Source organism: Sphaeramia orbicularis, chromosome 7, assembly GCF_902148855.1.
Source record: "Sphaeramia orbicularis chromosome 7, fSphaOr1.1, whole genome shotgun sequence".
Lineage (NCBI taxonomy): Eukaryota > Metazoa > Chordata > Actinopteri > Kurtiformes > Apogonidae > Sphaeramia > Sphaeramia orbicularis.
In genome coordinates, this window is record NC_043963.1 from 4,350,392 (window position 1) to 4,376,332 (window position 25,941).

The window sequence follows — 25,941 nt, forward strand, 5'->3', positions numbered from 1 at the left end:
TTTCAGTAAATTATATCATTAACAGAACATAAAAACAAAATATACAGCCTTATGTTGTTCATGGCACTTACTATTTTGTTAATTTTGTATTCATGTAAATTTTTATTCATATTACTTGTCGTTTAAGTGGAGTGTTCTACTAGTGTATTTTGACGTGTTTTTGTTGAGTTTTGCTATTTTTTTTCACAGTTTTTATGATCTAGACCAGGGGTGTCCAATCCTGGTCCTCGAGGGCCAGTATCCTGCATGTTTTAGATGTATCCCTCTTGCAACTCACTTGATTCAAATGATCAGCCTATCATCAAGCTCTGCAGAAGTCTGATAATGACCGTCAGGTGGACTGGAAGAGGGAAACATCTAAAATATGCAGGCCATACCGGCCCTCGAGGACCGGGATTGGACGCCCCTGATCTAGACCAACTCAAGTGTTTGAACACATGGAAAAAACTTAAAAGTTTATTTCTGTAATCCCATAAAATTTTGTTCTGAACATTTACAGTTTTTGTTAATAATAAATATTAAAAAAATAAGTTCGTCTTTTTTTTTTTTTTTTTTGCTATAACACAGGTTTAAGCATTGAATACATATAATAATAATGATAATTAATGGACAGATTTTGAAAGTTAAGTTCTTTTATCTGTTTTTCCACCATCATTTGAATTAGCAAAACTCCTGAACCATTAGATTTTTATTACTTGTAGCAGCGTTTTAGTGAGGTTTTAGTGGTGAATTCTTATAAATAATTGTGTATAATATAGTGATGGTGCTGTTTTGGAGTGTTCTACTACTGTGTTATGCCGCGTTTTTGTCGAGTTTTGCTATTTTTTTCACTGTTTTTATGATCTAGACAAACTCAAATGTTTGAACATATGGAAAATAGTGAAGTTTATTTCTGTAATCTTATTTTCAAATTTCAAGTCATTTTTAAATTTTTTGCAATAACACACAGTTTTAAGCATTTATTACATATAATAATGATAATTAATCAACAGATATTGAAATTTAAGTTCCTTTTGAAGAAAAGGTTTAAAAGAATTGGCAAAAAAAGACATTTTCTGACACTTTTATTTCAAAAATACCATAATGTTATAATGTTAGTCTGTATTGGGTCAAAGCTACTATTTTCTCCACTCTGTCTTTTTTCTTTCTTGTCTCAAATGTTCCCACGTTTCCACATCTTTTATCCGTTCTTCAAACTAAATGTCATCTGCAGAGTCGTGGAATTGTGATTTTGATGTTTCATAAAACTCTTAAAGCTGTCAAACATACGTAACAGCAGCTTTGCATTAGTGCAGCTGTAGTTATTGAAGGTTCCTGCTGTATTTTAGTGCAGAACATAGAGGGAACCATCCAAACCCTGACACCTAACCCCCGACGTTCAGCTGAAGATTAGACGCGTGGATGAATCTGCTGAACCGACTTGTTCAACGTGACTCCCTCTCACTTGTTTGCATCAGGTGTGTGAAGGATTCTGTGGTTTTATCCTCCGTGAAGCAGAAGTGGATATTCTGCGCTGCTCGGCTGTTGATTAAGCCTGACATGATGAGAGCTGAAGCGCTGGCTGGATTAAAAAACTGCTGACTGTTTGCTCGTCTCCACAGCCTCCCTCCATCCCCATGCCTGTAAGAGTCTCCACTGCCGTTAGTTAAAAAGCACAGCAACGGACAGGGACTTATTAAAATCAACCCCCCCACCACCACCTCACCCCCCAACCATCTTCATCAGCTGTAACGACGTGGGAGGAGCTGGCAGCGCAAATCATACTTTGATATCTCCTTCTGTTTTAATGAACAGACCCATATTTTCGACCTGATCAGGCGAAGGAAAAAAAAGTGGAAAAAGAGGGCAGAGAAATGAGAGCAAAGACTGCTACAAAGAGAATGTTTTAAAGAGGGAAGGAGGACGTGGCAGCCGCTGAGTTAACAGAACATGGGATCAGTAATGCTGTCAAGCTAGAAAATGCCAGACAGCAAAGCAGGCTGGGAAAAAGCACAGGGCGAGGAACTGCTTAGTTAGGGAACGTGACGAATGCAACCTTTTTTTCCTCCTCTTTGGATTCAAGGAGTCACTCTGCCCCGTGGAGAGAAAATTCAAGGGGTTCAGTCGATAGAGGGAGGGGTGTTGGGAGTACAGTACTTTTGCGCATTGCATTATGGGAAGGAAAGGGGATGGGAGCAACGCATGAAACATGCACAGATTTACTAGCTTTGCCTGGATCGCAGCAGAGCTAAAACGGCGCTATTTATGGCAGCCACAAAGCTACAGCAGGACAGACAGGACGAAAACAGGTCGACTCAGTTCAGGATAGAAATTAGAGATCTGAACGAGCGAGGTCCGGACTTCAACGGGTATCAGCTCTCATCCCGAGGTGGAAGAGGAGGAAGGAGGAAGACAGGAGCAGACGAGGAGGAGGAGGAGGAGGGGTGATTTTTTTTTTATTTTTAGATGCTCACAGCTCGTTTCATTTCCGTCTCCTTTAGCATCTGTCTAATACCTGTAAACCTATGTGGATTTGTACGCCTTTCTGCGGGAGATTCAACGCCTTTCACTCAGGTTGCGGTTTCGGTTCGGCAATCAGTCAGCGATGCAGTCAATTTGTGGTTGATTTACCTCCCTCTGCCTGTGTTTCTGGTTGATTACAACTGTGCAATTCTGTTTTTGCACGAGAGGAAAGATGGTCCATATTGTCAGAGCCTGTCCTATTGGACTCTCTAGCCCATCTGCAGCTTTGAAGTTGGATGAATGAATCCAGTCCATGTGGTTCAGATGATAAGAGACGCTGATGCATACTGTCCTAGTCAGCAGTGATATTTGAAGGGATCAATAGCAATCAGGCCTGAAAGGAAAAATAAATGAATCATAGCGATGTTTTAAAATGATACTGTCCCCCATCTGTACAGAAACCCATTTATTTTCTCCCTTTGCCTCTTCTTCTTCTTCCTCTCATTCTCTGGTTCCATTGCTTGGATTTAATTGCATTGGTAAGACTCCATACTTTGCTGTTTTTAAGGTGCTGCAGCTGTAAACCCTTCATTTCTCATAACTAGGCGGTTTGGACGGTCACTAGTAACTATGAACTGAACGTGGCAAATGTAGAATGCATCAGATTTAGTTACTTTAACAGGGTTTGGCATTAGGGGATGGTTCAAGACAATATTTTACCACATTACCAATGTTAACACTGTCTTTCGAAGCATTTTTCTCTCTGTGAAGGCCATTTGGAGATGATCAGAACTCATTTTCAGTCATTGCGGCTTTGTTTCCTCATTGGCATCAGATTTCTGGAAAGTTATTTGACTAAAAACTCTTGACTTTTTGCATATTTTTTGACAAATAAGTGTAATATATATCTAGAATAACTAAATAGTGCCATGTCCATAGTAAACCAGGCTTAGTCCATGTCTGGACCTCTGCAGCCACCAGCAGCTCACTGACTTCATGTAGAGCCAATTCCTCTCAAATGGTTCAGTTTTCAGTCTTGCTAAGTTGTACATTTTGATCTTTTTGTCCATTTTCACAGTAAAAACCTTGCTTTGGAGACAGTCTGAACTTGTCTTCAGTCGTCATAACTGTATTTCCTCAGTGGCAGCAGGTTTTTTGAGTTTTATTTGGCTAAAACCCTTGAATATTGGGGTATTTTTCAACAACTGGTTGCAAAATTTATCTAGAAGACAAAATAAATCTGTTAAGTGATAAAGTAAAGGTTCACATCCTTAATAAACGAGAATTAGTCCACGTCTGGACCTCTACAGCCACCAGCAGCTCACTGATTTCATGTAGAGCCGATTCCTCTCAGATGGTTCAGTTTTCAGTCTTGCTAGGTTGTAGATTTTGTACCACAGATTTTATTTTTTGTTCATTTCTGCAATAAAAACATTGTTCTTGAGGCTGTCTGAACTTATCTTCCATAGTCATGACTTTATTTCCATAGTGACAGCAAAACATGTTACACAAACAGGTTGAATAACTGAGCAGTTTTGATGATAAATAAAACAGGACCATTGAAAATGAAAATTAGATCTTGTCAATGGACAGAATGTCATGAATAACAGATGACTTCCACAAAATGTCCAGGAATTATTTTGAGGCTAATATGGTGTCTTTTCTTACAAAACTAGTAGAGAAGTCTCCACCTAGTTTACTTAAATGTGGTGATGGTTGTCGTTTTCTCTGAATCAGCTGTGATGCGTTCAGGTGCCGTGTTCATGTTAATATCACTGCCAGTTGTGCTAAATGTCACACTGTTTTTAAAGAAGCAATGAACTTCGATTTATGAGTGAATATGAACACATTAAATACACCAAGTACTGCAGTTTTTCTAACAACAGGGAACACTAGAGCCATGCCGGTTGTAAAGAACATTTCTGAGCCAGTAAAAATGTCCCGTTGGTTGGTGAAAGTACGATCTCCGTTGGGGGCAGTGGGAGAATAATGTTACACCGAGGAAGGTTAACTAAGCTCATCTCTGTGTTTTCCTGCAGGTCCAGGAGTGGTTATGTCTGAACTGTCAGATGCAGAGGGCTCTTGGCATTGATATGACCACGCCTCGTTCTAAGAGCCAACAGCAGATTCATTCGCCGTCGCACCAAGCCAAGCCCATTGTCCAGCCTCAGCAGCCCCCTCCTCAGCCAACACAGCCGGCAGCAGCAGCACAGGCAAAACCGCTGGCCCAGAGTCAGCAGCCCCCCCAGAGGCAACAGCAGCAGCAGCAGCCCTACGCCCAGACCCACCCACAGGCCCACCACCAGGCCCACCCCCAGACCCACCACCAAGCCCACAGTCAGGCCCACCCCCAGACCCAGCCTCAGTACCCCCAGTCCCAGCCCTACTCCCAGCAGTACCCCCAGACCCAGCCCCATCAGCAGTACCCTCCGGCCCAGCAGGGACTCCAGGCTCAGCAGAGACACCAAGGTCCTGGCGGCCCCCAAACCCAGATCGGGCCCTCTCAGCAGGGAATGAGGTCCGACCCTTACTCCCAGAGAGGTCCTGGAGCTCAAGCAGGTCCTACAGCAGGTTCCACCCAGCCCGGGGGTCCACGGATCCCCCACCCCGGCGCCGTGCCTCTTCCTGGCTTGACCAAGGCGCCGTCCCAGCCCGATTTGGGTCGTGGTTCTCCGATGCACCAGCCCATGGGACGGCAGCATGACCAGACTAGAAGCGCCGGTTCGTCCCCCGCCCACCGGCCCCAGAGCCAGCCCCCTCCGGCCCAGGACGGCCTCACCAAACTGTTTGGCTTCGGGGCGTCGCTGCTCAATCAGGCCAGTACCCTGATCAACGTGGACCCCCTGCCCACGGCCTCGACCCAGCCGAGTCCTGCACGAGGGAAGGTGGTCTTCAGCAATGCAGGTCCGGAGAACAGGCAGCAGCAGCAGCAGCAAGGGGCCCCTGGCACCAAACCGTTCGGGATGGGGGGCCCTCACGCTCCGACTCAAATGGGTGGTCCTCATGCGCCAAGCCAAATGGGAGGCCCCTACCCACCGAGCCAAATGGGGGGCCCTCATGCACCGACCCAGATGGGGGGTCCCCAAAGCGGTGGCCCTCATGCACCGCAACAGAAACAGCAGACAACTCCCCACCAACAGGGGGCGCCGCAGCAGTCGCCTGTGCATCATCAAAAAGGGCCACAACAACAACCGCAAACTCCTGCACACGTGCAGAAAGGGCCTCAGAAGCAGGAGCCCGTGGCCCCCCCGGTGGCCCCTCCGGAGCCTGAGAAACCCAAAGTGAACTGTCCTCTGTGTAAAACGGAGCTGAACATCGGCAGCTCTGAACCGCCAAACTACAACACCTGTACACAGTGTCACAGCCAAGTGTGTAACCTGTGTGGCTTCAACCCCACGCCCCACCTGGTGGAGGTAAGGAGTATTACACACACACACACACACACACACACACACAGAGTTAGCACACGACGGGTCTGTGTATGTGATAAAAGAGGCTGAAAGGCCTTTAGCGGTTTTGGAAATGTCCCAAATCAACCTTTGAAAAGCCTAAACCTCTCCATTCCACCAGATCACAGACGATCTAGTCGTCATTTTGTATTAAATACATTAAAGTTTCTACAATAAAACTTCTGTTTTGCTATACCCAGTTAGAAAGCTTAGATTCTCTGCAAATGAGTCGCTAAGTTTATTTTACAGTATTAGTGAAAGAATCACCTGGATGGTGATCAAAGCTAATGGAACTTCCTACCTGTTTGGTGTCATGAGGTCACATGACTGGAACAAAGGGAAAAATAACTTTTTTATCCACATACTAAAAAAGGAAATGTTCGGAAACTAGAGGTTCTTGCCTTTCAAATGAGGTGTGGAATTAGGTGGGAAGGAACAGGTTCAACCCTATGCACTGTTTTAAACACGAGTTGATTAATTGTTTTGGGGTTTTTTTGGTCTAAACTTGCAAATCAAATGATCTGTTGAAATCAAAAATAATAATTTGTGATACCTATGATGTCTTTTTAGTATTAAATGCCAAACACCAGTGATATCAAGTCAAATTCCATACGCTGTAGCTCAGTCCATTTGCTGCCTTTGCTTTGGTTGTTCGTGCAGTCGTCAGTGTTAAATGATGAAACATCCTCCCATTCTGGCATCACCCCTCTGTTTGCCCCCTGAACCACATCAGGTACAGCATCAGTTGGAACAAACGATTTCAGGCTGAAATCTGTTGTTGAAATATTCCTCCACACACTGATGCCCTATAGGGGTGTGCAAACATCGATAAGAACCCACCAAATCAGCTTTTATACATTTACATGTGAGTTTTACAGATAAAATCACAGTATGTTCAGAGGTGGTCTTGTTGTACATACTGTTGCTCAGATATTTCAATGCGGGTCTGAGGAAACCACATCCATGTTGGATTAACACAGGTGTGCATCTCAGATCAGATTGTTACAGATGTTAAAAAGGACACACCTGTTCTGATGTCAACAGGAACTGGAGAACCTGGTATACATGTTACTTTCCTCAGTGTTTGGTTGTTGTAGTTCTTGAAGTTTGTTCCAGTGGCTTTCAAGAAGGTTTAAAAGATCTTTAATCTGACTGGACTGAAGCTGCAGGAATCCTACAAGTCTAAAATCCAATAGTCTGAATGATAAATTATAATAGAATTCTTCATTTCCAACATTTGGTTTCCATAAACTGTAAATGCTCTGCTTGGGTTTGAATTCTTCATTAATTCAACTCCACCCTTCAACCCTATTTCTGAGTAATGACACCAGAAAGGTGGTTTGGAGCGCTGGCCCTTTAAATGCACATGAGCCACTTCAGGCCCCGCCCCCTCCAGGTTGTCGGCTGTGCTGCTCTGTCCCGTTCAACCGACAACTGAACATTTGAGGTAATGGGCTCCGAGTTTGGACATATTTTCAGTCTGGACTACAACCGCTGCTGCTGCTGACAAACAGTTATGGAGAAATACTGGAGAAATGTTCGTCTGAAGTCTGGACCTTATATGAGCAAATGTGGAGACGCAACTAGTTATAAAACGTAACAAATTAAGAAGGAATTAAAACAGGTTGTAGAAATCCACTGGATTTTGCCAAAGTGAATATAAAGATAGTTTTGCAGCATCTGGAGGGTTCAAATTCAAACTGTATGAACTATTAGGGTCCAAATACACAAATAAATGAACCACAGACTAAGAAAAGTAGGTTTAAACAAATATGAGCCCTTTAAAACCTGGGTGTCAAACTCATTGACCAGTAAAATAATGACATAAAAACCAATAAATAATGTCAACTCCGACCTTTTCTCAATGATTTAGAGAGAAAAAAAGTAAAATTACATGATGAAAATGTTTGCTTCTAAAAACTATCCTTTAAAAAATGTGAGTAACAGATAAGATCAGATAAGACTTCATTTATCCCACCATGGGGAAATTTCACAGTTAACAGCAGCAACAAACAACAAGCAATCAGAGAGAAAAGACAGATAGAAAAACCACACAAGTAAAAATGAAAAATATGGAGAAAATTACAAAATTTGGTATTTATGTAAGTATTTACATAAATAATTTGAATTAAAAATTAAATTTAATAGTATTACATATTTACATTATTTGCATTGTCAAAAGAATGAACAATCTGAAATTTCTTAAGCAAAATAAGTGTAATTTTAACAATATTCTGCCTCAGTTTATTAATTACACATGTTCATTACAGCTTACAGATCACAGTGGATCTACAAATACAGTCGTGGAAAAAAATTATTAGACCATCAAAAGTCATCAAAAACAATGGTAATGCAATCCAGTCCTAACTCCTGTGTGTGTCATGTGACTAAAACAGACAGAAAAGAAAACATGGAATAAATAAAGGCACTGTTTTTGTCAGTACAATGCCATAGATATTGATGGAAGAACTGAAGTGATTTTGGTTATTATCAAGAAAACATTAAATGGATAGATATCAGCTCTGAAATTAAACTACTATGAGCTATTTTTCTTGTTGTCATTATATATTTTTTTCCAAACACATGTACCTTTAGTTGTACCAGGCATTAAAATGAACAAGAAACTGAAGAAAACAAGGAGTTATCTAATATGTACACAGAACATTTAGTAACAGGCAGAATATTGGTACGATTACACTTATTTTTCTTTAGAGATTTCAGGTTGTTCATATTCGTTCAGGTTATTCACACTCATTACTTTTTTACACTAAAACAGAAAAAAATTACAGTCCTAATTTATAGGTTATTTTTATTTTACTGGTGTGACCCACTTTTAGATCATATTGTTCTGTATGTGGAACCTGAACTGAACTGATTTTAACATCACTGACTGTTAACATTTTCAGTGTAAGTTTCATATTTAACAAACTCATCCCACGGGTCGGACTGGACCCTTTGGTGGGCTGGTTTTTGGCCCACGAGCCTTATGTTTGACACCCCTGCTTTAAAATGTCATTAATACAGCCGCTGTCGATTTCCCACTAAACACACTGAACTGAAGTAATGCTCAGTGAAATAAAAGCCGTAAAGACCTGAAGCTGAAGACGTTTTAAACGACACAAATCATTGGGATCCTGTTAACGCCGATGTGAAATACGCCTGCGTTCACTGAGGTCTTAAACAGTCTGGAATGTAATGTGTTGAAACCTGCAGAGACTCGTATCCACATGAAACACATTCACAGAATCGTCTCCCTCCAGACGATCGATACCGTTCAGCACAACAGAAAACAAATGCTATTCATTCCACCTCGGCCTCGTCCTCCTCTGCACTGTGGTTTCACTTAAAGCTGAATCCACTCTTTTCTCCCAGGGATTTACTCTGCTCCTGCTCTTACTCTGTTCTTCTTACTCTGCTCTTTGTTTTATTATCCTCGGTGTCTATAGAACCGCAGTGTATGTCCCATTTTCTCTTTTTTTCTTATTTTAGAATTTTTTGTTTTGTTTTGTTTTCCTCAGTAGCTTTTAAATAAATAAATAAATAAATGAATATATATATATATATATATGTATATATATATATATATATATATATATATATATATATATATATATATATATATATATATGTATGTATATATACACACACATTTTCACCTCCTTATAATCATTACTCTGTAGAATATATTCATTATCAGAATATTTTATTGATCCCAGAGGAAATTATTGTGTGTTACAGTTTCTCCATTCAAGTAGGGGTGTAAGAAAATATCGGCTCTGCAGTATATCGCAATATTTCATTTCACAATACTGTATCAGTATTAAAAAGTACTGTATCAGTATTTTTAGGTATTTATTCAAACGTGGATATGGTAGAGGTTCATTTTTGTTTTTTATGTTTTTCTTTTTTGTTTATATGTTGTTTATTTATTATTTAACAGTCTTTTATTAAATAATGTTAGTTCATTTGTTTGGATTTTACAAAAATAATGTTCTGATGTTAGTTCTGAACTAATAGAATATGAACATTTGAACAGGATCTTAAACTGTAATGTCTGTAAAACAGAATTTCAGTTTGAACACAGGAACATTTTGTGATATAACATCAGATCCTGTTGTGATCAAATAAAAATGTGTTTGGTATTTGTGCAGATTTCTGCTGTAATTCAATTCTTCAAGGAACTAAACATTAAAAATAAAAAAAGAAACAAACAAAAAATTACCTTTTTAACCGTATCATGATATATCGTGATATACCGTATTGTGATCCTAGTATTGTGATTTGTATCGTATCGCCAGATTCTTGCCAATACACAGCCCTGCATTCAAGTAGAATAAGATAAGAAGTAGCAGGACAGAAACTATCAATACAGTAAAAACAAACACACACATAAACACACACACACACACATATATATATATATATATATATATATATATATATATATATATATATATATATATATATATATACATACATACATACATACATACATACAGGGGTTGGACAAAATAATGGAAACACCTTCACCTCAAGATGATAATGCCCCAATCCATACAGCTAGAATTGTTAAAGAATGGCATGAGGAACATTCTAATGAAGTTGAGCATCTCGTATGGCCGGCACAGTCCCCAGACCTCAACATTATTGAGCATTTATGGTCAATTTTAGAGATTCAAGTAAGACGTCGATTTCCACCGCCATCGTCTCTAAAAGAGTTGGAGGGTATTCTAACTGAAGAATGGCTTAAAATTCCTTTGGAAACAATTCACAAGTTGTATGAATCAATACCTCGGAGAATTGAGGCTGTAATTGCCGCAAAAAGCGGACCTACACCATATTAAATTATATTTTGTTGATTTTTTAAGGTGTTTCCATTATTTTGTCCAACCCCTGTATATATATGCAGCACAATAGAGTACATTATATTTATCAGACCATTTTTTTTCCAAAGCAACTTAAATATTTAAAAAAATACAGACGATCTTTCCTGAATCTGAAATAAACACATCTACGGTACCAGTAGAGACATGTGTCACCATAAACTTAGACAGAAATGTGTTCATCCCTCAGGAAATAAAGGAAAGAATGATACCGACAAGGATGGGATTCAAACCCACGCGTGCAGAGCACAATGGATTAGCAGTCCATCGCCTTAACCACTCGGCCACCTCGTCACTGTATCACAGAATAACAGTAATAATAAGAACTGTAACCTAAGGATCCTGTGGAATCGTCACAAAACACAACAAATGTTTGAGACACAAGCTGAAAACAAGCTGAAAGCTCTGCACATTTTACAAACTCGAGCTAAAGACAGGCTTAAATGGTGTAAATTTTGCTGAGATGCTGAAATCAAACAAAAAGCTGCACACCATTTACAGAAGAATACTAAGAGCAATCTAAAAATGATGCACATTTTACTGAGAAATACTAAAAACAAGTGAAAAATTCAGCAAAATTTACAGAAATACTAAAATCAAGCCAGAAGCTCTGCACATTTTACAGAGAAATAATAAAATCAGTCTAAAAATTCTGTACATTTTATAGAAAAATACTAAAATCAAGTAAAAAATTATGTACATTTCATAGAAAAATATTAAAATCAAGCTAAAAATTATGTACATTTTATAGAAAAATACTAAAATCAAGTAAGAAATTATGTACATTTTGTAGAAAAATACTAAAAACTAGTAAATATGAGGATGATAAGTGAGGTTAATTACTTACAAAAGAACTAAGGGACTTGATTTTTCTGTATTCCGCTGATACAAAGCTAAAGGACAGACTGTTGTGTGGAGAAGGGGTGGGATTAAATAAGTTCTACTTCCTCCCACTCCTTTTCAAATGTGCAAATGAAGTCATGTATATTGTATAAGTTTTGTTTTTGTTTTTCTCCATGACTTCTTACTACCTATTTTATTTCTAAGGACTAAGATTAGTTTGTCTTGTTGCATATTGAAATAAATTAAACTAAAAAACAAAACAAAACAAAAAAATCATCGTTACAGACACGATAGTGAAAAGGACAAAGGAAATACGCCTCTTAAACCTGTGATGGTTAAATCTACATAAACCTTCCTCTATTTCCTGTATCTGTCCATTTGAACTGTACAGTGATTTAATTCAACCTCATGTTCCAGTATTTTAACAATAATAACCTCATACAGAAAGAAAATCTGTAATAAAAACACCTTCAACAACACAAATCTGCTCGAAAATGCTTTCAAACCTTGAAAACACTTTATTTGTTTTGTTTTTTTAATTTTTCACCTGAAATAACTTTCTTTTTCTAAGAGTCAATCTGTGCCACATCTTTTTTTTTTTTTTCTCACAGTCTCTGAACAATATAAAGTGACCTCCAATAGTTCTCACCACTGGTAAATGATGTTTTTACCAAGTTCCGAAGAAGCCTTTGTGTTTTTGTACACAAACACGTTCAGAAAATAATGGAGGGGAAAGTACTAACAGTGAAAAAGAAACAAAAACACACCGAGCTGTACAGTGCAGTAAGAGCCGTAGTAGAGGTGGATGATGGGAAGGAGGAGGAGGGGGCAGAAGGTAAAGGTTCTCCACGTCCAGAACCCCAAACACAGACGTTCTGTTCAGTTCTGCTCTCCTCAAAGCCAATCAGCTCACGGCTCAGTGAAACCAGCATGAAGGCCGACCGCTTCCTCACCTCCCCTTTATCGATCCAGACCAGGCTTAGACCGAACCGACGAGAAAGAACAGGAATAATGACATAAAGCACAGGTGTCAAACATAAGGCCCGTGGACCAAAACAGGCCGCCAGAGGGTCCAGTCCGGCCCACGGGATGAATTAGAAATATGAAAATTACACTGAAGATATTAACAATCAAGGATGTTAAAAATAATTTAGAATAGAATAGAATAGAATAGAATAGAACAGATCAGAATAGATAAACATAGAATAGAATAGAATAGAATAGAATAGAATAGAATAGAATAGAATAGAATAGAGTAGGTCTTTATTATCACTGTCATAGGACCAATGAAAATTTGTTTGGCGTTTTCTATTCTATTAAAATCATTTTAGTTCAGATTTCCCAAACACACCGATATGATCTAAAGTGAATAGAATAGAATAGAATAGAATAGAATAGATCAACATAGAATGGAATAGAACAGAATAGAATAGATCAACATAGAATAGAACAGAATAGAATAGAATAGAACAGAACGGAATAGATCAACATAGAATAGAATAGAACAGAACAGAATAGAATAGTACAGAATAGAATACAATAGAGTAAGTCTTTATTATCACTGTCATAGGACCAGTGAAAATTTGTTTGGCGTTTTCTATTCTATTCTATTAAAACCATTTTATACCGATATGATCTAAAGTGAATAGAATAGAATAGAATAGAAAACGCCAAACAAATTTTCATTGGTCCTATGACAGTGATAGAATAGAATAGAATAGAATAGAATAGAACAGAATAGAATAGAATAGAATAGAATAGAATAGAATAGAATAGGACTTTATTGTCGCTGTTACAGGAACAATGAAAATCAGTTTAGCAGCAAACACTTGAAGTACAAAAAAAAAGATTGTATAAAAATATCACACAAATTGTGCTTAAAAAATATTGACAACATACAAAACTACAAAGAAATACTATAGTATACAAAAAGTCAACTCTATAATATAGATGGAAGAAATATGTATTAAATATAACAGACATATAATGTACAGGTAATATAGGATATATACAAGGTGAAATTGAAAACAGGGTGTATGATTTGTGGTTTTTGTGGTTATTGCAGTGACGTAGGGTGAGTATTACAATGTTTATTAAACTGAAGGTGGTTCAGTGGATCAGATCAGTAAAATAATAACATAACCTATAAATAACATCATGACAATTACACGTTTTTCTCTGTGTTTTAGTGCATTAAAAACATTAAATTCTGAAAATATTGCCATTTACTAACTATCCTTTCACAAAAAAGATGTGAATAACCTGAAAATTTTTTTTAATTTTGTAAGAAAAATAAGTACAAGTTGAACAATATTATGCCTCAACTTATCATTTATGCATGTTCATCACATATAATGTTACACAAACATTTGATAACAGGTAGAATAGTGTTAAAAGTTTGGAGTTTGGAACTAAAATAAGAACTATTTCTACAATATTACATCTCAGATTATTATGAACATAACTTACAGGTTTTTGTCTTTGTGTTAGCATAAAAAAAGTAAAATTACATGAAAATCTTTACATTTACAAATTTATCCTTTCACAAAATATATGAATAACCTGAACAAATATGAACAACATGAAATTAAAGAGAAATAAGTGTAATTTTACCAATATTCACCCTGTTATTAAATTATTTAGTGTATTTATAAATCCACAATGCACATGTTTAAATGATAAACTGAGTAATAATATTGTTAAAAAATGCACTGAAGACATTTCAGGTTATTCATGTTTTTCAGCTTCTTAAGGAAACTTTGTAGATATAAACATTTTCACTATTTAATTTTACTTTTTCACCGTTATTATTTCACTTTTCTGACCCGCTGGAGTTCATATTAGGCTGAATGTGGAACCTGAACTAAAATGAGTTTGACGGCCCTGATATCAAGAATTCTATGTAGAACAAAAGAGGAAGAAACAACCCATGACAGGGAAGTGTGAAGGGAGCAAAGAGGCTGAAAAAAGACAACAATATGCTTTAAAGGATCTGAGAACATTTACTCAAACTGAACTTCACACACAATGTCGATTCTATCTCTAACAAACTTAATCCCAGATTATTTCTTATCAGGCAATTAAGGGACTTTAGAGTGAATCAGAGTGTTTTGCAGAGAATGAGAGCATCCAGGTGATCAACGCCTCAGTCTGGTTCATTAATCTGGAGAAAATCACAACAGGATGATGGGAAAAATAATAATAATAGACAACAAATACATTTAGATTCACTACAGAAACCAAAGGCCCGCGCAGGTTTTCAGCATCAACACAATTAGTTTATGTGGAGTCTGAACATAATTTAACACTTAGTTCTGATCCAAACACTGAGATTTGACTCTGTTGCCTGGTAACGAGACCAGTCCTCACATCATTACACAATTAGACACAATTTTACAAAAATCACACTGGAGTTTAATTATATATATATTTAAAAAATCCATTTGTTTATCATACTGTCTCAAATAATGTGTTTTCAGTTGTCGACAGTGAGTTTCAGAGTGATCCTGGACTGGCCTAAGTGATGATCAGAACCAGCTGAAATAAAAACAAACCTGTTGATTGATTGATTGATTGATTGATTGACTGATGTATTTATTTTGAATATGAATGTCAAAACAGAAGAAAAATGAATGAACAAAACGATTAAACATGAGACATATAATACATTTTTGAAAAGCAGTGAGAAGAAGCATAACTTAAATTCCCACCCCTTCTCCTTGAAGGATTAACAATAATAAGCTTCCTAGTTTAAATATATGTATACTATAATGTGCCTGATACTTATTATTAAAAATGTTCCAGTTTTATATCACACATACCACATACTTGTGCATCTTTAACACCTCCCTCATCCCTGTACCTCTTAAAAATTGTCTTTGTACCTCCTTTTAAATTCTTTCATGCTTCCTCCTCCTTTGAACCTCACTGTAAAGTTTAGTTTTGTTTAGAATTACAAAAAATGTTGTTTCTTTACAGTTTAAAGGCTGATTTTCATGGTTTTATTAACTGAAAGTTGAAGAAACCGGATAGTTACACCCCCCCCCCCCCCCCCCCAGAGGAGAGGCAAGGGGTATTGTTTGTTTGTTTGTTTGTTTGTTTGTTTGTTTAACACTTTAGCAGCAAAACTATTGGTTGAATTCCTACCAAATTGGGTTTATACATTGTCAGTGACCCAGAATACATGTCATTACGTTTTGGGAAAAGTAGTTCAAAGTTTCAGTTTTTTAAATGAATTTCTTAAATCTTTTTTTTTTCCCCAGTCACTTATGATGGGCAAAATTTCACATGTCTGTAGCAGCAAAACTATTGTTTGAATTCATACCAAATTGGGTTTATATATTGCCAGTGACCCCATTATGGAAAAGTAGGTCAAAGTTGTAATTTATCATGAATTTTTAAAATCTTTTTTTTCTCCCATTTACTTATAATCGGTGACATTTCAGATGTCTACAAAAATATCCATTTTGTTTCCATTTACTTCAGACTTGGCACATAGATAGAAGCAATTGATATGCTTACATCAGTGCACGCATAGACATGACGACATCAGCTGGATCGATGCCAAAATAACAAAATAAACTACAATACGCGCAGGGGGCGGGGTTTGTTGTGGCTTGAACCACTTATTTCAGTTTGTTTGTTTGTTTGTTTATTAACACTGAATTCGGTTTATAGATTGCCAGTGACCCAGAATAGATGTAATTACTTTGTGGGAAAAGTAGGTCAAAGTTCAAATTTATTATGAATTTTTAAAATCTTTTTTTTCCCCGTTTACTTATAATGGGTTAAATGTATCTGTGCTAACATCAGCACATGCATAGACATGATGACATCAGCTGGATCGATGCCAAAATAAGCTGCAATATGTGCGAGGGGTGGGGTTTGTTGTACCTGGAACCACTGTTGTTTTTGGTTTTAAATTATTCATGTTCAGTTTTTCCACAGATCCTTAAAAAGTAACAGGAGTCGTAATAGCAATATCAATATTGTAAATAGTAACAGTGATTACAGTAATAGCAATAATGATTACAAAAAGTAAGTAATATCATAATCGTAATAATAATAATTATCAAAATAGTTTATTTATTGAAAAATTATTTTAAAAAATTTAGCTGAAAACGTGAACAAATCAAACCCAAATGAAGTGTGCTTATGAAAATAAATATGACTGTGATAACTGAAGCTCGACTATTATGTTTTTGTGGCTTTACTTTAGTAGATCTACTCCAATAATGACCCAATAGGACTTGAAAATAAAACAGACTAAATTACTACATGGACTAGAGCCGAGGATACCGGAGTCTCTGATGCTTCCTCGTTGTGTATTTACTTGAAGGCAGCGTGTGGCCTTCAGGGTCTTTGGGGAGTTCGGGTCTTCATAATGCGTCACTGCTTTGAGATAGACCTACAGATAACACGCAGGGTTATTTATAAGTACTACTACTGTATGTGGGACAGTGAATAATATACAGAGAAAGAGGACGAGTGGCTGAAAATGTTATTCAGACCGTAAAACTGTCACGCACATGCAAATCAAAAGAGGACGCAGTGTGTGAAGAGTTAAGGCCTGTGGCGATGCGGGACAGAACGAACGACCATAGAGAACACATATGAAAAGACCATCTGATCATACAGTATCAGATATGGTCCTGGTGGAAATGAACGACAACTGAAGAAGAGTGTGAAAGTAAGATTTAGAAAGTAAAAACATGGAGATAATATAACCTTTAGGTACATAAGTGGGTCCAAATGACCTGGTGAGGTTGTTTTCTGGCAATATCTTTGTAATAAAAGTTATTATTTTATATTCCAGGTATTCCTCAAAAAACATGTTATTCTCATAATGACATTTACATTTTTAATTTACCTTTTATAGATTTTATGTAGTTGTAGTTTTTGTTTTACTATCCTGAGCTTCTATAGTTGGGACAAAATAACCCACATTCATTTACAATTGAATTCCATCTGAACCTTTGATTCTTTCACACACTAAATGGATGTTGACAAAGGTTCCAGAATCCGCCTACAGGATGAATTTGCAAAATGGAAAAATGACACTGAAAATATTAACAGTCAAGGCTGTCAATTGCATCATGAAAATATTTACAATTGCAGGCTATTCTTACAATAAAATGTGAATAACCTGAACAAATATGAGTAACCTGAAAAAAAAAGTTCAATTTTAACAAAATAATAGATTCACTGTGATCTGTAAGTTGCGTTAATAATAAACTGAGACATAATATTCCTGAAATTGCCCTCATTTTTCTTAACACACGTCAGGTTTATATGGTTTTGGAGGTTATTCATATTTTCATAATGCAATTTGACTTTTTTCACACCAAAACAAAGTGAAAAATTTGGATTATTAGGAATGTAAAAATTATTATGCCTATTATTTTACTGGTCCAACCTGTTTGAGATCACAGTGTGCTGCATGTGGCCCCTGAAATAAAATGAATTTGACACCCATGCTATATATACTTTGCCTTTCAAATTTTATATATAAAAGAATTAATTGTTAAAAATGTAAAATAAAAAAAAATAAAAAAAGAAAGAAAAAAGAAAAATACAAAATATTTCCAACATGAAATCATTCATTTGTGGACCAAAATATAATAATTGATTATTTTTAACCTGACAAAATGACAAAAGCAACATAAAAACACATTGATTTTAACACACTTCATTTTGACCCATTTATTGAAGAGTTTAGGGTCCAGACACTCATTCATCAAAGGGGTTCAGTGAAAGGTTATGGTGCACAGGAGGGGAATCGACACAAATGGAAGAAAATGAGAAAACGATGATTAAAAAAAAAAACAAGTTTCATGTAAGAGCTGAAGAGGAGCTGGGATGAAGATGGATGAATGAGTAGACACAGTTACAGTGAAGAGGAGAGAGGCAGCGATGGAAGCAGATGGAGGGGGGGTTAAGGGGTGGAGGAGTGGGGGTGGGGGGGGGGAGGCGACATGGAGATGAGGATCACATGCATCCATCGGGAAGACGAGCGCACAATCACAACAACGAAGAAACAGCAGAGAGAGAATGACAACCGATAAATCTGACTGAAAGAAGACACTGAGACTACACTAAATGGACAAAAGTATTGGGACACATCATGTCTACAGCTGTAACATGTCCTGTTCATGAGGATCTGACAGAAAAACATCAATATTTCCTTAAAGTTTAAGGGGAGATCTTTCTTCCTTTAGAGGTAGAACATTTAAAATCATAGTCATAGATCAAACAAAAAGCAAAAAAAAAAACATAATGTAGAGAGAAATTAAGTCCAAACCATCTCCGAGACATTTTGGAAACAAAGATAACAATTTAAACCAAACGAACCAATGCGATATTTATTCCAATATAAAACTATATTATAACATTTGTCATTATGGTTTTGTTAGAAAAGAAATGCTTGAGTTCAACGTGTCCACATACTTTTGTCCATATAGTGTATAAACATGTGCCAAACACCCCTCAGTTTCTTATTTCTTTTTACTTAATCCTCTTAAAACCTGAGTTTTTATGTTGCATCTTATATTTCTCTGAAGTGTTTGGTCTTAGTCACAGAATTTTCGTCTAATTCAGAATTTTATGGAATAGTGTATTATATCAGATAAGATGAGATAGGTTTATTTGTCACATGGACAGTAATTCATAGTACAGTGTGCAGTGAAATGTGTATTTTTGTACCTGCAGCCAATAGTAAAACAGAAAAAAAAAAGACATGCAGCATACAAGATGAAAAGAGTATTAAAGATCGGATACTAAAGATCGCTAGATTGGATTGGATTTAACCACAAGATTGGGCCGATCTGGGCAGTTTTTTTGGGTTTTTTTTGGGGGGGGGGGGGTGAACAAACGTCCTGCCCCCTAAAATTAATGGGAGACTTAGAGAAATTAGTAAAGTGTTTATAAGTTTTACTTTCACTTTAAGGTCCAGCAGTGATGCGCGACTTGGGTTTTTTTCAACCCTTTCAGCTTTTGTGGAATTACTTGCAAATAAACTGACATTCTTTTGACCAGCTCCAACCTGACTCACTAGTAACTCGCTGATCCGCACATCACTAACATATGGCACAGAATGCACCCCCATATAACACCTGGACAGACCTGTCCATAGACGCACTACAGCAGCAGCAAACATACGGCCCGCGGGCATAAAAACGGCCCACCAAAGGTTCTAATTTGTCCCACAGTGTGAGTTTGAAAAGTGCAAAAATGATACTAAAGTTATTAAGAGTCAAAGGTGTCATAGTTGTTTTAGTTCAGGTTCTATATTCAGCCCAACTGTGATCTACAGTAAAATAATAGAATAAGAACCTAGAAATAATGACTACGCATTTAAATCAAAATTTCATTGTAAAAACTCGGTGTCAGATCGGTATCGGCAAAACTAATCCAAAAAAAAAAAAAAAATCGTATTGAAGCAAAAAAAAAAAAACCAGATCAGGACATCACTGCTATAAACTGGAGGTTATTTCCTTTTAAATGAGGTGTCATTGATTAGTTTTGTCCTTGTGGTTCTTCAGTTATAAACTTCGGAACTTGGTAAACAGGAGAAAATAAACACAAATTAGGTGGAAGGAACAGGATGAATGGTTGCGAACCATTCAACATCTGCTGCCGTTTTGTCATTTTGCTTCAGTTTCCCTCATGTTTTGTTGTTTTTGTTGGTTCCATAACCCGGTCAGAACGCTGCTCATTTATCTCCTTCATGAACTCGCTGATAACACACACACACACACACACTGGACAGGCTAAATGCCGGGTTTTAATCATTTCTCAACACAAACGCACCTGAGCGGCTTTTAAATGTCACAATCCCTAATCATCGGTGTTCAGACGCAGCCGCACACGGACACACACACACGCACAGACACACACACACACACGCACAGACATACAACCAGGTGCAGTAATCCTAATAATTGTTCTGACGGCAGCGATGACAGCTGTGAAAGCCTGAATGACACAGTGGACAGAAGTGGCCTCATTCACTCATTCACCACCACCTGCCGTATGGATGTGTGTGTCATGGTGTGTCATCATCTATACCTTCACATGAACGCCGTTTGCATCACCACCGCGCTCTGACTCACTCTGTTTAATACGCCGTCGTCATATGAAGGCTGCAGCATCACTTACATGTATAGACTCTGTAGCTCTAAACCAGGGCTGTCGAATACGTTGAAGTCCAGGGGTTTGATCTGAAGAGGCTCGGACCAGTAAAATGATAACAGAACAGATGATAAGTAACGACAGCTACATTTTATTATTAGCTCAGCAGGCGAATAGGCCGTGAGTTAATGTGAAGGTCCGTCATCTAATGCAAGTGCCGTGGTATCAGCTCACAGTTTTGAGAAATGTTGAATTTTTGACAAATTTTTGAAATATTGAATAATTGCCTCTACTTATAATGTGTCATATTTTGATGACTCATAACATGTAAATGGTTAGAGATGTAAGTATAGGCTCCATAGTTACCGTGGAAACACCGTCATCTTCTACAACATTGTTTCACCAGTAAAACCCAAGGAGTTGGATCAATGACAGTGGATGGGGATGCATGTTTTATGTTCAGTTAATGATATATTTTGATGAAAAAGTAACTTTTATGAACAAAAACAAATACAAAATTAATAAAATATGAAACATCATGAAAAAATGCAAAAACAAAAAGCTAAAATTAAGTATAAAAAATAAAATAATCAACAGAAGGAACAGAAACCTCCAAAGTTATCAATAAAATGAGTAAAAATGAATAAGAAAATCTGAAAATTCTGCAAAAGAAATCTACAAAATTAACAAACTGAGCAACAAAATGACAACAAAAGCAAATAAAATGAACACAATGAATAGAAAATGTACCAAATTAATATAAAGGACCCCATGAACAAACTAAGGGTGTAGACTGTTGTTTTTATGTCCAGTTACTGACATGTTTTGTTGAAAGTCACTTTTTCTTCAGTTTTCTGTGTTGATAAAGTAAACTTTGAATTCACGCTGAGATTTAATGAACATTTACACGATCAGTGAATTAAATATAGGAAAATGCATGCTTTACAGTGAAAAACAGCAAAATACAGAGGATTGATTCTAATACATGGTGAGAAGTCACTTTAGAAAAGGTTTAAATATTTGTAAAGTGCCATAGCAGTAACCCTGGGTCTTTATGGGTTAAAATATGAAGCAGAGACAGAACAAACTCAGTAACTTTCCTCTTTCAGGACACTGCCTCCCTTTGCATATTTCATCTGTGCCTCTATCTACGTCGAAAACGTGGGTTGAATTATTGACGAAGGCAGCGTCCGTCCGTCCCAAACACTAACGCTCCTCTGCACAGACTCGTGTTCTGTCGCTGCACATCATCCAGAAGAAAAGCAGACGTGTTTATCCTCTGATAGACGACGGTTAACTTCAGATACATTTACCCGGTTCTGAAGCAGGAGAGGCACTTCAACAAAAACCACAGGAAATGTCACTTTGTCATTTTTCTTCTCCAATCTCACGGAAATTCGATTCGTATAATTTAATTTGGCGCGTTAGTACTAACCTATAAAGACCCGGTGCTACTTCTGAGGCAGTTCCCAATCTCAATATTTAACCTTTCGAAAGTGATTTATCACAGTTTATGAGAATATTATCCGCTGTATTTTGCATTTTTCACTGGAAATCGTGTATTTTCCTAAATTTCATTTCCTTTATTTAATTTAGATGTTCATGGAAACTTTAAAGGAGTGATATTTTGGTTTTTTTTAAATGGAATTCTTCATTTTCCAACATTTCCCTGTGGTCTCCATAAACTGTAAATCAGTGGTTCCCAAACTTTTTTGGCTCGTGACCCCATTTTAACATCACATATTTCTGGCGACCCCAGACATTAAAAACTGAGACATTTTTCACTTGGAGATATCTTGGCGGGTCAGGCGGGTGAAGAAATTTTTCCATTCTCTGTTTGGTCCGACTGTGTCCGGGCAGGTTGAAGCATAGCAACGCATGTGGTTACATAATCGGGTCAATCAAGATATGCCCTCTCAGATTTTATATCCTGCATTTTATTGTAACTGGATTTTTTATTAGGAAAGATGTGTGGGGTTTTAATTAAGATGAAATATATATATTGAATCATTAAAAAATATTTTTTATTAGTAATTTATTTGAATTTTTTTTAATCAATTACTAGAAGTTTCAGGCGACCCCACGTGGGGTCCCGACCCCAAGGTTGAAAAACACTGCTGTAAATGTGGGTTTAGATAAATATGAGCCCTTTAAGTAAATTCAAGACATATTATCACAACAGAGATCAGGAGGGGTGGAAGTGGGTGGAGCTGGGTAGAGTATAGAGCAGCAGAGTGCAGTCAGTGAGAGAGAGATGGAAGATTTTTATTACTTTTAGCAGCACTGTAGGGAGATTTTAGTGGTGTTTTTGCTGTGAATTCTTGTAAATAATTGTATATAATGGTGATAGTGCTGTTTTGGGGTGTTCTATTAGTGAACTTTGCTGTGTTTTTGTTGGGTTTTGCTGTTTTTTCACTGTTTTTATCTGTATTTTTCCAGTTTTGTATAGTTGATTGATAGTTGTATTGTATCTGTAAATCTTCTATAAATGTCTGTATATTTGAATATATCTGTAAATCTGTATGCAGATCTCTCCAGTTCATACACAGATGCAGTGTGTGTATTTGAATCAGATAATGGATGTTTTTGTCAGTGAAATGAGCGGCTCTGTCTACAGCTAGACACAAAGTGAACACAGACTATCAACAGGATCCAAATGAACTAGAAAAAATTAAAATAAGTAGATTTGCCTTTTTTTTTTTTTTCAAATTTTGCTGTATTTTTTTTTCTTTTTTTCACTGTTTTTATCTGTGTTTTTCCAGTTTGTGTAATTCATTGATAGACTAGAAAGTGCTTCAGAAGCACAGGCTAAACATGACTAGAAATAATGACAAATAAAAAGAAGAACATGGACACAGAATGATCTAGACAAACTAAAATGTTTGAGCACATGGAAAATAGTTTAAAAAAAATATTTCTGTAATTTTAAACATTTTGTTATGCACATTTTTAGTTTGTTGTAATAAATATGATCAAAAGTTGTGGTTTTTTTTTTTTTCCTGTAACACAGTTTTACGCATTTATTGCATATAATAATGATAATTAATGGTCAGATTTTGAAAGTTAAGTTCTTCCTGAAAAAAAAAAAGAATTGGTAAAAAAAAAGACATTTTCTGACACTTTTATAACAAAAACAATAAAAAGAACCCTAGGCCTGTTATAATAGTAGTCCTTAACAATTAATCTGATACATTTGCTGTTTTTAACGTCACTTTATTCCACTGCAATTATTTGGACAAAGCAGACGTCAGTTTGTCATATAAGTGAAACCCGACACAAACTGAAATCTTCCACAGAATCCATTTTCCCTCCTCACAGAAAAGTAATTACACCACAGATTGATAGTCCACTTGATGACATTTATTTTATTTATTTGATGTCGACTAAATGTCACAGAGTTTACAGAACATTATGCAGCTTTGTATCCTGTTTCCTCACTCCATTAGCTCCTGTCTGCTCCCTGCTCATCAATTTACAGGTTGTTGTGCTTTTATTTCTTTTTTGCCAGAGGAGGAGAAAGTTGTGGGAAACACAATGAGGGCGGACAGAAAAGGAATGTGACATTAGCCAAAAAAAAAAAGGCCTAATGATCCACAAAGTGCTGATGACAACCTTTACAATGAACGATGAGCTCAGTGTGAACTGATCACACATGTCATTAAAAACACACACATGGAGAAAGTCATTAAATTACTCATGTTAACCTTTGGACTGTGGTGCTGAATGACTGCGTGTATGTTTCACAATCAGCTAATTACTGGAACAATCAATAGGAAAAAGACCACCTGCTGAAACTTAACTATTAAAGGGGTCATATTAACCTAAACCTACTTTTATTCGTCTTTGGTAGGGATGCACCGATGCCACTTTTTTCCAGACTGAGTACAAGTACAAGTACTTACATTTGAGTACTTGCCAATACCGACTACCAATATGAGTACTTAATAATCCCGTTCCAGTTCTTAGTTCCTTTTGTGAATGTGCTTTATTGTTGTTGTCATTAGTCTGACTGGAACAAAGTGCTGCTACTGACATTTAATGTGTTGGAGTGAGCGTTTGTCAATTAATCCACCAGGGGGCGCTGCTCTGAATGAACCATACTGGACAAATACCACGAAGAAGAGTAAAGTTTTTTGAGAAGAAGAAAGTCAGTAATAACAAACATGGAGATGACAGAGGTAACACTAATGTGGATACTAATGTTGATATTGCTGAGGGTAGTTGTCCTAAATATATCAGTAGTTTTTCTCTGACTCACACAGTGGCTCTTTGAACAGATCCTCTACCTCCACAGTTCCCGCTGGTATTCTCCGTCTGGGTACTCATCCGCCAGCACCTGGAAAATGGATGGAATGTACGCAGAGGACAGACAGAATGCTCCGTCCCTGATACTGGTATCAGTATCGGTGCATCCCTATCATTTACTAGAGTGAAGTTTACTTTATTTGGATATACAAAACTACAGTTACCGGGGTAAAAATAATATGGATGTAAACCCAGCAGGCTGTGTGCTGTACCAACAATAGGGCTGTGTATTGGCAAGAATCTGGCAATAAGATACAAATCACAATACTAGGATCACGATATGATATATCATGATTATGTTAAAAAGGCAATTTTTTGTTTGTTTCTTTTTTTTTAAACAATTATTTCCTTGAAGAATTCAATTACACCCGAAATCTGCACAAATACTAAACACATTTTTATTAAATCACAACAAGATCAAATGTTATATCACAAAATGTTCCTGTGTTCAAACTTAAATTGTTTTACAGACATTGTAGTTTACGATCATGTTCAAGTGTTCATATTCTATTAGTTCATAACTAACATCATAATATTATTTTTGTCCCAAAAAAGGCACTAACATCTGCCTCTCTGACAGTCAAAAGGGCTTTTAGGATGATTCAAATAACTATTATTTAATAAAACTGTTAAAAAAATAAATAAAATGCAAACAAAAAAGAAAAACAAATGAAAATGAACCTGTGCCACATCTGCATTTGAGTAAATACCTAAAAATATTGATACAGACCTTTTTAATATCGATACAGTATTGTGAAATGAAATATCACAATATATTGCAGAACCGATATTTTCTAACACCCCTAACCAATACATGTAGTGCACATGTGCGAAAACACCAGAAGTACAAACATAAAAATTAAATAAAAATAATAATAAAAATTGTTCGT

At 36.8% G+C, this 25,941-nt stretch overlaps 1 protein-coding gene and 1 non-coding gene across 2 annotated transcripts in view; one reads left to right on the forward strand and one right to left on the reverse strand.

The window, feature by feature from the left end:
* Nucleotides 1–25,941, forward strand: part of bsna (bassoon presynaptic cytomatrix protein a) — a 210,243-nt gene that overhangs the window by 57,108 nt on the left and 127,194 nt on the right. The window contains 1 exon segment of the mRNA XM_030138868.1: nucleotides 4,482–5,855. Within this exon segment, the coding sequence (XP_029994728.1) occupies nucleotides 4,482–5,855 (1,374 nt within the window).
* On the reverse strand, nucleotides 10,987–11,068 carry trnas-gcu (transfer RNA serine (anticodon GCU)). The gene has a single exon. It is a non-coding gene; the product is annotated as a tRNA-Ser (tRNA).